At 39.0% G+C, this 17,816-nt stretch overlaps 1 protein-coding gene across 1 annotated transcript; it reads right to left on the bottom strand.

Moving 5' to 3' along the window:
- Positions 1-721: 721 nt before the first annotated feature.
- On the bottom strand, positions 722-11,920 carry BRS3 (bombesin receptor subtype 3). Its single transcript, XM_082264488.1, has 3 exons — positions 11,284-11,920; positions 9,061-9,412; positions 722-1,316 (listed from the first exon to the last, which is right to left on the bottom strand). The coding sequence occupies exons 1-3, from the start codon at positions 11,727-11,729 to the stop codon at positions 912-914; spliced, it is 1,203 nt and encodes a 400-aa protein (XP_082120614.1). The 5' UTR covers positions 11,730-11,920; the 3' UTR covers positions 722-911.
- Positions 11,921-17,816: the final 5,896 nt, after the last annotated feature.

Genomic DNA, 17,816 nt, shown 5'->3' with positions numbered 1-17,816 from the left:
TTCTAAAAATAAATTGTCCAGTTAAATATTCCAAAGCTTTCTGCACTATTTTCTTTGAGTGTCTAGGGAAAATTAATATTACTGAACTTTACATGTAGATTTAAAGGCAAACTTCACAGTTTACATGTACTGTAGGAAAACCAAGATCTCTTTGCAATGGTACATGGTATGTTTCTGGAAATAATACCTCTGAAGTTTCAACTTCCATGACTGTCCAAAGTTTAGAGATTCCAGTCATCACCTTGTCCAGTGCTGCTTATGTGAAGTCTTCAAGATTATTGGAGCTGTCCAGACAGTATTCCGGGATGTGATACCAAAATCCAAAGGGCATTTGACATAATTGCCATGTTATCACCTTCCAGGTAATTTCTCTCTCTCTCCCATGCCCTGGCTGTAGCCATTTCCACAAGCTTATGTCATGGCTCCTCCTTCCTATGGGCATCTCCAACTATGGGTTTGATTTACTAAAGGTAAATAGGTAAATAGTTTACTTTGCAAGGGTAGTTGCACTTCGCAATGGAAATTTGCTACAGAGCTTAGTGAATGCTTGCACTAAGCTCTGGAGCAAATTCTCTTGCAAAGTGTAACTTCACTTGCAAATGAACAGCCTATTAGAATGTAGTTAGTCAACCAGTATAACTTCTTAGAGAATGTTACGCTGCTTTGGGCATTTTTCTATTTCTTAGCACTTGCAGCAGTTTAGGAGCATTGTGGCTCATTTTTTATGGACAAGGGGAGGCAAAAAACAAAACAAAAAAAAACCACAAGTTTCCATGAACAGGAATGACATTGCAGTTGGAATTACCTTTAGTTTATATCGCAGTTTGCAATCACTGACTCTCCAGTTCCTACATTACCAGAACACATATTTATAGTATTTTTTTTGTCAGTTCTTTTATTTTCTAACATAACTAAACACTGTCACTTTCTCGCTTCATGTCATAGGCTCCCAATAAACCAATGCTTATTTCAGACACCTGCATGTTTCCTTTAATTGCTGTAATTCCAGTAGTGCTGCTGTGAGTTGGGCTTGGTTGGGTCGGCGGTGGATGTGTCTTGCAGCAGTATACTTGCTTTTTGAAATGCTGTCTAAAGCTTCTGCTGAGCCAGTACAGAGCAAAGGGGTTCACACAGGAGTTGCTAAATGCCAGTATACGGGCAAAAATGGTGGCAGAGAGGTGGAGCACAGAGGAATTCACTGTTGTGTCGTAGGTGAATGATCGATACAAGTAAAGGATGTGGTTAGGCAGCCAGCAGAAAGCAAACAGGGCAACAAACACGAGTACTGTTTTTGCGACTCTTTTTCGGGATTCAATCTAAAAAGGAGAAGAAAGAATACATTTATTTCAATGATGAAGCAGTCCTATGGTACTGGTAGTGATGTTTATTTATGTTGCTCCAACATGGGTGGTGTCCTCCCAATTAGTCTACTCAACTCCATTTGAAAGTAAAGCTGGCTACACATTATACAGTTTTTTTGTTCAATATCCTTATCCAATAGATTTACCTTTAACTATGTAGTGCACAGGTGTCAAACACAAGGCCCGCGGGCCGAATGCGGCCCCCTAGGATATTTCATGTGGCCCTCACACCTCTCCTGCGGTTGCGGCAACCCCCTTTTTTCTGCCCCCAGCTTGTATTTGTAGTCGGCAGCAGAGAGGACAGAACTCCTTTGCCAGATCATGCACTCCTATGTGCAGCTGCAAAAAGGCTCGTCTTTGCCTTCCCCCTTCTCAGCAGTCCAAAGCAGAGAGGAGGGCAGAACTCCTCCTACAGATCCTGCACCTCTCTGTGCAGCTGCAACACCACCTTGCCTTTGCCTCCCCCGGTCTCAGAATTCAGCAGACTCTGGAAGCAGACTCCAGCCCTCCTCTGGTTCTTTTTCATACCCTGCACTTCTTCGCAGATCCACCCACATCTTCTTCCTGGCAGCAGCACAAGGTAAGGGGTGCATTGTGATGTAAGGAAGGGTGGGTGACTCTTTACTTCTGATGGTAGGGGGGAGGGGGGTTCTTGACATGTCATGTAAGGGTGTAAGGGAGCGTGGGGTGCTCTGAACATCTAATCCTACAGATATAACCGGCCCTTTGAGGGCAACCATAATGTTAATGTGGTCTGCAATGAAAATTAGTTTGACACCCCTGATGTAGTGCAAGGACCTTCCGGATTGCATACAATTTGAAAGTGTCTAGGTTTGACCTCATCTTATACAGTTTTGGTAAATCTAAAGGAAAATTGTGCAAGAAAATTGTATAATGTGTAGCCAATTTAAGACAGAAACAACAGCAAACATAGTACCATAGGTGCATGTTTGGGCTACTGATGGACTGTAATTGTCTTATTCCCAATGTCCTCACTCCTTATTCTGAAGGTAACAGTTCAGTGTAGTAGGTTGTTCTTCCTTTTGGGATAAACAGACAACTAAAACAATAGAACGGAGCAAGGGCAACGAGCTTTCAACTGTATTTAAAGTGTTCCTGTGTCTAGACTATGGACAATAAATAATTAACATATTCTTATGAAGTAGCCAAAGAAGTTCTATAGTCACAGAATACCCTTTCATTCTATAACACAAGCATTGTAATAACAATACAAACAATAGATAATATTGACAATCCAATATAAGCTTACTTATCCTCTCCTGTTGTAAATTCTGCCTGTCTACTGGCCATCTCTTTCCACATCTTCCTGGATTACCTGCATGCTTTGCAGTTTCTCCTCATATATTTAATTTCAATGTTTGAAGCCTACATATCCCATGGTACCTTGCTGTCTGCAAGCTGTGATTCCTCTACGGACTCCACCTCCTACTCCTCTCAGCAGTCAGCACCTCTGTAGTTCCGAAGGCAGGCTCTGTGAATTCAGTGACACGGCAGTGCCTGCTCACAGGGCATAGTGAATACATGTCACAGAATTCAAGGAAGTAGGCACAGCATTTATAGCAGAAGTAACACAGGAACATAGCATTGTCCATACGTGTAAAAGGGAGTTCACCACAAGGTACCACTACGCTCAACAATTCAAAAGCTCAATTAAACCGAATATAATCATACAGTATATATAGGATATGTATAAAATGACAATATTTAAAATGTTTTACCTAATACAGCATATGATAATCATCTTCTACAAATACATACAAATTTGAACAGCTCCCCCTTCTGGTCACACATATGGATTACACCGCATTCCGGATCAACTATAGATTGACCAACATACATATTGTTAACAAATGTCAAAAACTACATACAGAGCCTTCTAAACGAAAAACCAAACACAGAAAAATAAAAGTAATAATTACAAAACAATATAAAATATTTTTTGAAAATATAAATCATAAAATAGATTACCATTTAGTTTTCTTAATTTGGGGCCTACCCAAACCCTCAGCAAGACTCAACTTAAGTATTACTTGATGCCGATACAAGAGATAATCTTTTAGGACACCTTTTTATGTTGATACTTACCTGTTGAATAACAAATGTTTTTGTCTGGTTTTGTTATATTATATCTTTCTACAATCTTTTTACAATACTATGTTTTATTTGTATCTGTATTTTTTCAAATAAAGCTTTGGGGAAAAAAAATCATAAAATAGACAGCAAAATAAAGATAGGACCCATAAATCAACTGTTATTTATATAACAGTTGAGGTCCCATTCCACATTTAGACCCCATGGATTAAATGTTTTTAGGGCAAAAATCCAACGGGTCTCTCGGTGAAAAATGTGCCTCTTTAAATTGCTACATAGCCAATATGGAATGTACTTCTCTATCTTGATAAACAGGAGGAATCCTTATTGTGATACCTAAGAAAATGCTTAGAGAGGCTATGCCCCCTAAAGCCCTTTCTAAGATTGGCGAGATGCTCTCCAATCCTCACATTCAGTGCCGTGTGGTCCTGCCAACATATTGCAGGCCACACGGGCACTGAAAAATGTAAACTACCCCCATAGTACAACAGGTTATGAAATCCTGTATGGGATATTCCCGAGATGTAATATTGGAGGTAAAAAATGCAGTACCGACAGAATTAGAATTCTTACACACATTACGCCTTTTACATGGGTAAAAGCCTTTTCCAAAAAATAACATTCAGCTTATCCAGAAGGAGTAGGGCCTAAAACCATATCCTCCTTCAGAGCTTGCCAATGCTTTCTTAGTATTTTATTCACCTACCGATGTTCAGTGGAAAAAGTCTTTAGAAACGCCCATTCATGTTTATTAGAATCCCTGTCATTCTAACCTGAGGGATCAAAAGAAGATTACATTCCAATGCTGACACAGCCTGCAAATCCTCTAGGCCAACCCTTCAGGAGAAATTTCTCTTTTAAAGCATCTGCTTAAATCAAAAAATCTTCCTTTTTTAAATTTTTTCTAAAACATTGAAATTGTCTTTTAGAAATGGCTCTCAACCAAGTAGGGTGATGACAGCTCCCTATTGGTAAAAAAAAAACATTTCAATATGCAGTTTTAAAATGTGTTTTAGTCAGAAGTTTAATATGATCCCTAAAGATAACCAAATCCAGGAAATTGATTTCGAGGGTGTCTTTACAAATCCAGGAAATCGATTTATGTAGCACTCCATTCATATGAGAATTTAATACCCCAGGTATTGGACTTTAGAAACATTATGAATGCATGTAGAGAATGAACATCCCCCGGGCACAGGAAAAAGGCATCATCAATGTATTGATGCCAAAATATTGAATTCCTATCATCTCTTGCATAAATGACCTCCTTTTCCCACAGTGCCATAAATAGGTTGGTGAGGCTGGGAGCAAATTTAGCCCCTATAGCCATGCCCGTGCTCTGTAAGTAAAAATTACCTCAATAATAAAAGTAATTATGTTACATGGTGAATAGCAATATCTTTTTTTGTATAAAAGGCACGGACATATTAAGATTTTCAAATTAACTTGCTGCCTCATACCCCCTATGATGGGCGATGATGGTATAAAGTGAGGAGATGTCTGTGATGACAAGCAGCACGTCCCCTTCAATTGGCAATTGGGACAACTGGGATGTCATTGACCAAGGTTTGCAAAAAAAGTATTTACTAATACAGGATGTGACAGAATCAATGCAACTCACAATTGGTCTTCCAGGTTTTTTTTAAAGATTCTTATGCACATTTGGTAAATACTATACTATGAGTATCCTTGGTGCCAGCAATATTATCCCATAGTTCTCTCTATCAGATAACAGATTATTCATCTCTTCCCGTCCCCAGCCTTATCTGCAGGCTGTATGACCATATCTTTCCAATCACACAGGAACCTCATTCCCTGCTGTAAGTCTTTTTGGTGCCTATTCCTAAACTTCGCTTGCTGCAAATCCTTTCATACTAAATCCTTTTTATAGTGCCGTCAATTTACGCAGTACTTTACATATACATTGTACATCCACATCAGTCCCTACCCACAAGGATCTTACAATCAAAGGTCCCTAGCTCACATTCATACATACACATACTAGGGCCAATTAACCTACCAGCATGTCTCTGGAGTGTGGGAGGAAACCAGAGTACCTGGGTAACCTGGAGAAAATCCTCACAGGCACAGGGAGAATATGCAAACTCCAGGCAGGTAGTGTCATGGTTGGGATTCGAACCAGAAACCCTTTTGCTGCTAGTTGAAAGTGCTAACCACTACACCACTGATTGATTGATTCGGAGTGAGGTGTAGTCCATACGTGTGACCAGAAGGGGGAACTGTCCATATTTGCATGTATTTGTAGAAGATGATTATCATTTAAATATTGTCATTTTATATATCTTTTATGTATATATATATATATATATATGTCATATTTCAGTTCAATTGAGCTTTTGCATTGCTGGGTGTAGTAGTACCCTGTGGTTGACTCCCTTTTACACATATGGAAAGGACTGTGTTCCGATGTTACTTCCGCTATGAATGATGTGCATAGACGTCCCAGATTAGTCTTCGTTCCCAAAGGATGCCTGTTAAGGGGAAACACGTCAGATGGAGCCACATCTGTGACGTTATCACGCATGTGCATGCCAGCAAGCTATATTCCACTTGTTTGTATTTTAAACATTGTAAGTGTAAATACTTTTTATTAAAAGTCTTTTATTATTTACTGGACTATGAGGCTTCTCCTACTCTGTCCTTTTTTATGAGATTTAAGCTGGACGGAATTTGGCGAATTGGGTGAGCTGTACTTATGATCCGTTTGTGGGGACATCACTACTGCAAAACGTCTTGCAGGGTCACATATCCTCTTTGGGGTCGATAGTGATGGTATCGGCTCTCTTTTGTACAAGAGCCTGTCTGATCTCTATATTTTGAGATCAATGCTGTCTGGTAAGTGTCAAATAGTTAAATATAACTTTTTTATATTTATCTATATAGAATATATAGGGTGTCACACATTAGTATTGAATCAGTATAATCATATGTATATTATTTAAAGGGATAGGTACACCTTCATTTGAATCAATGTAATTATATGTATATCATTTAAAGCAGGGGTGTCCAAACTATGGCCCTCCAGCTTTTCAGGAACTACAATTCCCATGAGGCATTGTAAATCTCTGACATTCACAGACATAACTAGGCATGATGGGAATTGTAGTTCCTGAACAGCTGGAGGGCCATAGTTTGGACACCCCTGATTTAAAGAAATAGGTGCACATATATCTATCCTGTATGAGCTCCTCATGCTCTAAATATGCAAATGTCCCTATATGACCCAATGGGAACAGGACCTAGGCTCCACCTTTGACAATGAGGAATGCCAGACAATAGTGCATGATCTAGCAAAAGCATCTCACCGATCTAGTGGAGTCTAATTATAAAACACTATTGCGATGGTATATGGTTACGGTCAAAGTGGCCAAGATATATCCACAGGCCTCTCTGTGTTTTAGGCTTTGTGGCCAATCAAGAACTATGTGCCATATATGGTGGCAATGCCCCAAACTCACAAGGTTTTGGATCCAAACCTTCACCTCAAATAAACACAGAAACGGATGTTAATGTCTCCAGGACCCCTGAAATAGCCCTGCTCCAAAAAAAGACATGGAAACGTCTAAATATAAATGCAAATTGATAACTTACATGATTCTGGCAGCCAGAATTGCCACTGCTAAATGTTGTAATCAACTGACAATATCCTTTGAACATGTCAAGCATAAACTGAGCTGGATAATAATCAATGATAAATTGTCATCTATTCTGACCAATACTCAATTGAAATGTGATAAAACGTGGTAGCCATGGATTCACTATCTTGATAGGGTATAGTATGCTCCGGAGATTATCTGTACGTACATTTCTTGTGGTCACTTGGTACATATACACTGTTGTGGAAACTTTTTTTGTATCTGATAATTCACTAATACTTAATCCTATATGTAATTTAAAATTTTACCACTTACCTGCCGATCTATCCTCGGGCGTGCACCCCTAGAGGGATTACACTTGTGATTTTTTTTTTTTTTTCCATATTGATGTTATGTGTTTTAATTGTACTGAAATTCGATGTGCCTACTCTGTTATTCTGTTATCTTTCCCTCGATAAGGGAACCTGTTTGTTACTTGAAACTTTAATAAAAAAGATTGAAATATAAAATGTATTAGGCACATATCTTACAAGCATTCTTAATCTGTAAGAACATATGCCACTATTGTTTCAGATACAAGCCATGTGTTGCCTAAAATTCAATTGGAGTCTCTATCCATATGTTGCTCATATATGCATCTTGGGTTTTACTACATGCCCATGGGAGAAAATTACTTCCACTGAATTTGCCAGGTACTTATCCTTAAAGATATTGCTATTAATTGCCTGACTTGAAGAATAATTCTACCTACATCTTTCTGAACCAAGAGCTTTGCTGTTGCTGAAAATTGAATATGCAGTTTAGAGCAAGAGCCTTTGTAATGTCCCACAGGTCTAAAACATAAAGTTTAATGTCCAGCCTGCCAAAAACTAATATTTCAGTGATAGGTGATTATGGTAGTTAGAAATACTTGCCTGCTTTTCAAATTTGTTTGGTTTATCTGCAGTATAAGATCTTTTCAGAATCCCCCACATACTATTCTGGAGTATTGCTCCATCTACTAATGAAAACATTTATTATTTTTACTCCAACTGCCTTCTCAGTAATATATTTTATGTGAGTATAAAGCCTCATTCACACAGGCATACTACAATGTACACCCGTGTGAGGAGGGCAATGTTTGCCACCACAGGGATGCACAGGTGTTCAGTGTATCCCTGTACAGGCAGTCTATATTTTGGCAATTGGCTGCACGGACACAGCTGCTGCTCCCAAATTGGCAGCTGCGGGAGGGCGAATGCATGGCCCTGCACACAGACAATGTGCATTTGGGGCCATATACCTGCACCCGCACCCGCACTCGCAAGGATGTCAAATTGGGAGCTGCGGCTTGCTGTGCAGCTGTTGTGTTCCAATTGACACAAACATGACGGACTGCTCAGGGATGCATAGAACACCTGTGCACCCCCCGTGTGGGCAAAACACGGCCCCTACTCGGGTGTACACTGCAGTATGCCTATGTGAACAAGGCTTTAGAGGCTGCAACTCTGGTGGTCAGAAAGTTAAAAGAGGCCTTTGGATCATTAAAATGTATATACTCTGAAGACAAACAGAGTCATTGACTATGCAGAATTGCAAATGCTGAAACAGTACATATACAGTATAGGTATTTGCACTGTGTGTTAGCTGTTTTTTTCTGGGCTTCTGTTTTGATAACTTTTTATTATACAGTATATCACAAAGAATCCAGAATGCATGGGTAACATTATCCTTTAGCACTGTAATGGTGAAATAACTGTGTAGAACTGGGGATTCTGATTGGAATACACTGGTAGACTTTTTTGGAACAAGAATTCATCATTTGCGTCCACTTGCCAATACCAACTTATTGCTAAAATATCACCTGTGGCTGGACTGGGTACTACCTGAAGTAAGAATGCCTTCCTCCAGTTGAACACCTCCCCCACTCTCGGAAATACTTTGTACATTTCCACACTTATGAAAACATTGTTGGCATCAATGTAACAAACCTGCTTGCGGGCATGAGTGTGCTCCTCAGCTGGCATGTTGAACGTGCTCTTGTACAGTGTTTTAGCGATAAGAAAATAGTAGGCAGAAATGATTGATAGTGGTACGATGTAAAAGACCAGGAAGCACATCAGGGAATGAGCCTCTTGTAGTATTTTTTCAGAGACAGGATAAGGAGCACAGGCTTGAAAGGATGTGTTTTTGTCTGGGCTGCTGAATTCATACAGATCTGAGAATACCGCTTCTGGAGTCGCCAGCAACATAGAAATTATCCAGACACAAGCAGCTTTACCACATGTCTTCAATACCGCATCTGATGTTTGCAGCTCCAAAGGCTTTACTATAGCTCTGTATCTGTGAAATATTAACATGCAGTAATTACTGATCTGAAAAGGATTACTGCATCAGTTGTGCAATTTTTGTTAAATAGCACAGTTACTATTTTATCACACAATGGTAATGAAGCCTTTTTAAATATTTAGCTCAAACTAGTGTTTGGAGAGTATAAACACAAAAATATAAAAATAAAAAAATGCAACATTTAATTGGAAAAATAAAGAAATAACTTACCAGCCACTGACGTCTAATAATGAAATACATCAAAAATATATATTAATACACCCTTATACAGTCAGTCTGAAAAATTGTGCACTTTCATTTTTTATTTTATTTTTTTTGCATGTGTGAACTGGAAAAATGTGGCACCATATATCAATGTAGCATTTGTATATCAATATTGGTGAGCTTTTATACGTAGTTAACTGTTTTACCAATTTACAGAAAATATATTCTACATAATCTAATACAAACAGCAGCAGCAAATGCAGTCAAACCCAATCTCATGTTAGTTATTAAAGCTTTTCGTTTTTTTAAATACATTTAACAGCCAAGTGCTAACAGGAATTAATAGATATTATTAATATTTTAACATCTTGACAGTTTTGCCTTTTGAGAATACATGCTTTCATCAAAAGCCTGCTCATGCAAACATAAGAATTTAACACCTTCCTTATCATGTCAGACATATACATTTCTTTTGTTCACATACAAATTACAATTTGTTATTCATTATACCTGTATGTACTTATTCTGCTGTGTTTTATTGTAGTAAAATATTACATTCAATGAATGGCACATACATTAACACCGTTGTAACAATGAAATCATGAAATCTTAAATATAATTTTCATTAGTAATAAGTATTATAAATGGCACACTTGCTGTGTAATATGTGCGTGTGTGTGTGTGTGTGTGTATATATATATAATATATATATATATATATATATATGTGTGTGTGTGTGTGTGTGTGTGTGTGTGTGTGTGTGTGTGTAATATATATATATATATATATATATATATATGTGTGTAATATATATATATATATATATATATATATATATATATTTCTTTATGTTTGCCCCCCTTGTTCTTGCAGAATTTAGAATTTGTCTTGCCACTTCATTTTTTAACAATAAAATGCCTCCTAGTATGTAATTTAATGATGCATAATATTAAAAAAAAACACCCACGTTTTTAACTATCCATTGCATACAAATCTATCACATGTGAGGCAAGACCATGATATTGTAAAGCAAAAATGCAACATACTTCCTAAATCCATGTTTTATTGCTGAGTATTTAGTAGTGGAAAATAAGCAGTTCTTTATTTAAATGTTCAGAAAGCTGAATAGAAGCTGAGTACAGGTCTCAATACTGTGCGTAGATGCAGCAAATAATTATTTACCATGGATGTGCCTAGTTAAATTTTTTTATATAAGGTTAATTCTGAAACATTGAATTTATTAAATGTAGTAGTGGACTGCAGCATATGTCAATACTTTTGTGTTTCCCTTTGTGGTGCCCATGAACATTAAGTGATCAATTTAGACATTTCTATATTAGAACATACTCCTGATATTCGGGGGAATAGCCAATCAGCTGCTGGCTTTCTTGCCTGTAGAAGCCTGCATCATTACACTGCCCATTATATGGACAGCCTTGAAATGAAGAAAAGAACAAGATAAGGACATGTTAGGCAATAATATTTGTTGGGTCAAATATTCTTTTTTTTAGCAGTATATGAATAATGTAAATATAATAATAAAATATATCAGGAATCCCGTTTAGTTAAAAAAAAATGCAATGCATTATGTATTATTACCATTCTCCAAGTTCTTTAACCAAATAGATATCAGTAATATAAAGAATTAAAAAATAACCTACCTGTCAGCACTAAGGACAGTCAGTGTAAATACAGATACACCGACAGATGTGAGTTGTATAAAAGAGATCACCTTGCAGCCAACTCTTCCAAAAAGCCACGTGTCCACCATATACCTAGAGGCGTCCACTGGAACACATGTCAGCAGAAGAAGCAAATCTCCAAAAGCAAGGCTGGTGATAAAAATATTCGGAACGGTTTGCATCGACTTAATCTTGAAAAATACTTTGATAAGTATTGTGTTCCCTAGGAGACCGACTGAAATGATAAGAGCATATGTGACAGAAATAGTTGCCAGGACTTCCAAACCAGGGGACAAGTCGACACTCTCTTCTTGGTAGGAAAGGGCACTGTCGTTCCAGGATCGGAAAGAGAGGGTGCCATTGGTGACAGATGACGGTGTCTGGTTAAATGATGGAAAATTTGCAGGCATATTGTTTTCCATCATGAGAGTAAGTATTTTTTCCTCTTAAAAGTACCTCCCGTGTAATGTGAATTTGATAAGCTGCATCATTACAGTCAGTAATGGAAATAGTTCTAAAGTCGGAGTTTCACTTGATGCATTAAAATCCTCATGCACTCTCTCTGAATGGAGAACTGTTTTCAGTACCCATCAGTCTTACAGAGTGCTTAGATCATTTCTTACAATTCAGCACTGAGAAGTGTGGGAGGTGCTGCAAATTAATACTGAATTTCCACATAGGAATCCTGGGAATTGAGTCTTCCACATATTACTGACAGTTAAATCCGTTTTTTTTCTATTAGTGATTGTATAAATTTTAAATATATTTATACAGAATCACTTCATTTTGTAAATTTTTTCTGCTGTCTTTTAAACAGATATAAATAACTTGCCATAAAAGCTAATATGCAGAGTTTTGTTAAATTATTCATATGTTTCGTGCTTTATTTAACCATACTAGTTATACTGTGAAGAAGATGTAGGTCAACAATCCAAGAAACAGAATAAAGAGATGTGAAATGGACTTACTGTACAGAACAGAAATTTACAAACTGATGTAGGAGCAAGGGTCAGACTGGATGCTTCCAGGTCATGGCCTAAGACAGCATGGTTTCTGGAAATAGCAATTTGCCCCTTTTTTCATTATATTTGATTTCTATTATGCACACTAGAGTATGGCAAAATACATTAGGCTCAATCAAAAACTACCACACAAGGATAAGAATTATTTTCTAAAAAAAAAAAAAAAAATGGCAGTAATTTTATTTGAGTCTAATAAGAATTTAAAAATAACAGTCAAATGGAAAAAAACAAAAATACTTAACCCTGTGTTAAAGCTTTGTAAATTAAAGTGATAGTAAAGGCTTTTTTTTTTCTTTAACATAGAAAAGATGTTATACTTACCTGCTCTGTGTAATTGCATGTGTAATATTGCACAGATCGGTCTCTTACCTCCTCTTCTAACAGTCTCCTGCCGGTGCTGTTCATTTCTCCATGCTACAGGTGCTTCCTTAGTAAGCCAGATGCTATGAGGTCACCGGTTTTCAGGCTCTTAAGCTGGGCTCTGTGCATCCATAGACACACAGTGCCGAAATGCCTCATCCTCTGCTCCTCTTCACAAGAATTTGATTGACAGCAGCCTTCGTTTCCCGCTGCTTTCAGTGTCTCTTTGTTGGGCCTCTCAAGCCATTTAATACCTGGGAACCAGAATCCTTTCCAATCCACCTCATTTTCAAATACAACTTTCAACCTTTATTGAGCAATTTCTTTGCAGACTTGGACAAATGGAAAACTCTGGCTTTTTCCTGGTTCCGTAGATGCAATGTCTTAAAGATGAATATCATACTGCTTCTCCTGTATCTTTTACAGGCATTGCCAGTTAGGATACCTCAGGGATTCTTTCGTAATTTTTATTAAGTATATTTGGCAAGGTGGGCCTTCTCGTCTCAAAAGATCACTTCTGAAATGACAAAAGCTTAGAGGAGGGGTTGGTCTCCCCGACCCGGTTTTATACTGGAAGGCAGTTCACATGAACAGAGTGGTCAAATAGTGTAAATGTTCCTCTCATAAATTATGGGTATCCCTGGAACAGGAATCAGTGCCTGTCTCTTTAGCTGGCCTTACACGGACTGGAATCTGAATCTCCCAATTCTCTTCTCTCTGCCCTTTGATCGAGCCTACTTTACCGGAATTCCACAGGTACTACAGGATGGCCGGAATGACCAGCTTCTCCTTTCCGCTGACGCCTATTATTGGCCACCTGGACTTTGTGCCAAGTTTCTCTAACAAAGCTTTTCAACTCCAGTCAGACCTGAACTTGGTTAGAGCTTCTACCTTTCCTGGCCCCTCTGGGTGGGTCCGTCCATGAGTTTTGTATTGGGCCCTCAACTCCTCAATTTTTGTCAGGTGGAAGATTTTCCAACTGTCCCATTTTCTTTGGTCTATCCCAGACCATGCCTCTTTCCGCAGACAGCCCACTTTATTTGAGGATCTCTGTCTGGGAGATGAGCCCTTACAAAAAATTTCTCTCCTACTCTTATTAAACGCGGTACGCGGTATTTTACTGGCAGTGGGAAACACTCTCCACACAGAATGAGTTGCATCCTGAGCACAATCAGCAGACATCACTAACAGATCCTGCTCTCTGGTAGGCAGAGAACAATATAGATTTATCTGCAGCTCTTCTGGTAAGCAGACAGAGCTCAAAACTTTACTTTCTCACTAGCACCTACCTAGGAGGGTGCTACAATGGGATATACTGGGATATGCTATGCTTCTCAGCTTAATATTTGACCTATTCTTAAATTAGGGTTTCTCCTCTATAGGAACTTGATGCCTTGTGCCTTCGTCTCTGCCGAAGCTCACCACCCTCCATTAGGTATGACTACTGTGGGGGAGGGGCAGAGGGCCCTACCTTATAGTGGTTCTGGGCCTGTTAGATTGTACCATTTTTTTTTTCGGTATGTGCGTGACAATTATGTTTTTCTATATGTCCTCCACCACAATGCAAGATATACTTGCTTTAGAGGCTACAGTTCAAAGTTTATAGACATTTTATACTGCTGTGCTGGAACCTTATTTACTTTTTTTTTTTCTTTAAATAACTTTATTGATATTGTAATGATTTGGGGCGATGGAACTCAAATGGTGCATGCGATTTCAGAAAGTAGTGTCACTCCAGACTGCATGTTCAAGGGCATGGCAGCTCACTTTTATTTACAAGAAAGGAAAGTTCACAAAACAACAGCAATTTCCCTCGCAGGGGGTTCCACCATTACTGTATATTGTTCTTTCAGCCTCCTGGCTTACCCACTTGCCACCTAGCTACTTCAGGCCTCACGCCTAGGCCTTAGGTCTGATCCCCAGACCAACACAAATATCCTTCGGGCCAAGCTCACGTGCAGTTTACTGGGACCAGCTTCACGCTGCGCTGTCTCAGACTACATCTACCTCCTGCAGACCTGTACTTTCTTGCTACCAATTGCAGCCTCTCTCTCTTAGATATGGTGGGAGCCCTCCTGACTCCCATACACAGACCTCGTGTCTGTATGGTGGAGTCCTCCTGACTCCTAGGCCAGACCTCCTGTCTTCCCGGGTGCAGCTGTCTCCAACTCGTAGCCCTGAGTGCTAACCCTGGGAATAATATGAATCCAGCCCACAGGTGTGCAATCAGCAGGCCTGTCTATACCAAAACCAGGCATAGATTGCTAACACACACACAGTGACCATGGGTCGTCTCTCTACAACATCTAATGATTCTCTGTTCATGTTATATACATTTCTATTAATGAATATTATTGACTATGGTATGTCATGTCCTACTGTCATGTTTTGCTGCATACCTTAAATAAAGAATAAAAAAAAAAAAAAAAAAAAAAAAGAAATCCATTCATTTGAGAAAAAAATAGCCATTCTGCCCCTACCGATTTTCTCATCCCAGCGGCTGAAAATTACTGTTGATTTGACCGCACTAATATTGATTAGAAGAATAATCAAATATTCTTACAGTGTTCTTAGAAAAAAAGTTCTACTAGTAGTATACCCAGCCTGACATTTAACTCTAAAAGAAAAATAGGCATTAGAACATTCGACAATAAGAGTTAATGAACATTCACCAATAGATAAAAGAGGAATTTTGACCTACCTATAAATATATATATATATATATATATATATATATATATATATATATATAGTACACTACATGACACAGGGAGAGTATTTATACACAATGGGTTATAGGCATGTACTGTACCTTTAGGTTTGAATGAACAAATAACCACTCCAGCACTCAAAGGACAATCACCAGATTAAGTTAAATAACTTTGTGCAGTTTATGCTTCTTCTAGTGCAATGCTTGTAGCCCTTCTCAGACAGGGGAATACAAAATGCAACCACAAAGAAACACACACAGGTGGGTGCAAATGCCTAGTGCCTTACCCACTATTTATTTCTGCAAGAATCCAAAAAGTCAGATGGATACTCACAGACGACGGAAGTAACAAGCATGACAACAAGTCCATTCATCGACCAGTTTGGCATTGAGTGACCTGACTAATTAATACATAGTGGTGCCGGTGAGCGGATTTGTTTCAGGGACACAACTTTTCCTCTGAGCTCCGATAAATGGGTGAGTCCCCAAAACGCACCAGTTTGCTGACACTGCTATGTTTTAGTCGGGTCACTTAATGCCACACTGGTTGATGAATGGACATGTTATCATGCTTGATATTTCTGTCATCCATAAGTATCCTTCGGGATTTTGATTTCTTGGTTGACTCTGACTACATCCAGGCAATGAAAAAAGATTTTCTCTTGATGCTTAGACACAAGGGAAAATGTCCTCATTGAGGTGGATAAAGTAAATTTGGGCACACTAGATAAAGAGAGCCTCGTATAAAAGTCCTCAATTTTATGGCAATGTGTCCTGAGAATAAAAAGCTAAAGGAAGTCTAAAACACCCTGGTGGCACTTCCAGAGGTAAAAGCAAAATCTGATTAAGAAACAAAAACAAAAGAAGGCACCTCTAAGAGCAGTAAGACTAATTTTAATCCAATAATGAAGGTAAAAACATTTACAGAAGTGGATGAACATCAAGCTCTGAAACCCATAGTGACATTCTCTTTTGACTTCTCTTATCTTGGCCTTTTCTTGACTCTTCACACTGGATACCAGTAGTAATGGAAACATGAATTGCTGGCAAGATGGCCACCGCGGTTCCTGGACCATGGTGGAATGCACGCAACAACAAGGGACGTCTCTGGGGCTGGTAACGCATTTCAGAGCATGCGCAACCCTCCTTCAATAAGCCTCGAGGTTTGATAAAGGAGCACTGCACATGCTCCAAAATGTGTTGCCGCCCCCAATGAAGTCACTTCTGGTTGTTTGCAGTCCACGCTGGTTCTGCAAGCGCTGTGGCCATCTTGCCAGGCAAATCTTGTTCCTGTTTTTACTACTGGTCAGTGCGAAGGGTCAAGGAAAAGTCATGAAAAGGAAAAGCCACTGGAGAATGTCACTATGGGTTTCAGAGCTTGATGTTCATCCACTTCTGTGAGTGTTAATAACTTTCATTATTGGAATAAATTAGTCTTACTGTACTTAGATATGTATTCTTTTGTTTTTGTTCCTCATTGAGGTATAATGGTAAAAGCACCTTTGGGAGAAAAGATGGCCTTGGGCATAAGACACCCATGTCATTGTGAAGTACAAGGAAAGTCTCTTCATTGGAAAGGGCCGCCACTTCTGAAACAGGTCTGGCAGACACAATGGCAACTAAAATGGATAGTTTGCATGAGAGATCCTCTAGGGGGAGATTCCCAATATGTTTAAAGCATGATTTCTGCAGTGCAAAGAAAATCAGGTAAAGATTCCAAGGAAACAACAGGTTGCTGCAAAGGATGGAGACCACAGAGATCACTGGACAGTGGGTTTTTCCCTATTAGATTATCTGGTTTGCTTTCTCCAAACTATCCAGATTCCTGTTACCCCCCCTTGATGGTTGATGTAGGCATGTGTGGCTTTGACAATGTCTGACTGAACCCAGATTGGGGAGGTCCAGTGCTGCAGGGTCAACCTGACTGCTCCAAGATGTTGTTGGAGAGCTTGGCTTCCCTCAGTGACCATGTTCCTTGTGTTGGTTGTGATAACTTTCCAGTGATAAGGAAGGGAGGATTTTCCCGCTGTTAGGGCTGGGGTGGTGATTCACCAAGACAGGGTATTCCTTTCTTGGCTGTACAGGTGCATAGGTAAATCAGGAGAGGGCCCTTTTTCCAGGTCAACATTATATTTAGTTAAAGAGCTATTGAAGGAATTAGGCAAATGGTGCTACCTCAGAGGTGACTAGATCTCTCAGGGAGAATCACATTGTGGTATGCCTCTTGGATCTCAATTCTTAACCACCTCAATACTGGGCACTTAAACCCCCTTCCTTCCCAGACCAATTTTCAGCTTTTAGCACTGTTGCATTTTGAATGACAATTGCGTGGTCATGCAACACTGTACCTAAACCAAATTTGTGTCATTTTTTCCCCACAAATAGAGCTTTCTTTTGGTGGTATTTGATCACCGCCAGGT

The sequence above is a fragment of the Pelophylax lessonae genome, assembly GCF_965119305.1.
Source record: "Pelophylax lessonae genome assembly, chromosome: 7".
NCBI classification, from domain to species: Eukaryota; Metazoa; Chordata; class Amphibia; order Anura; family Ranidae; genus Pelophylax; species Pelophylax lessonae.
This window is presented reverse-complemented; position numbering and strand designations above follow the sequence as displayed.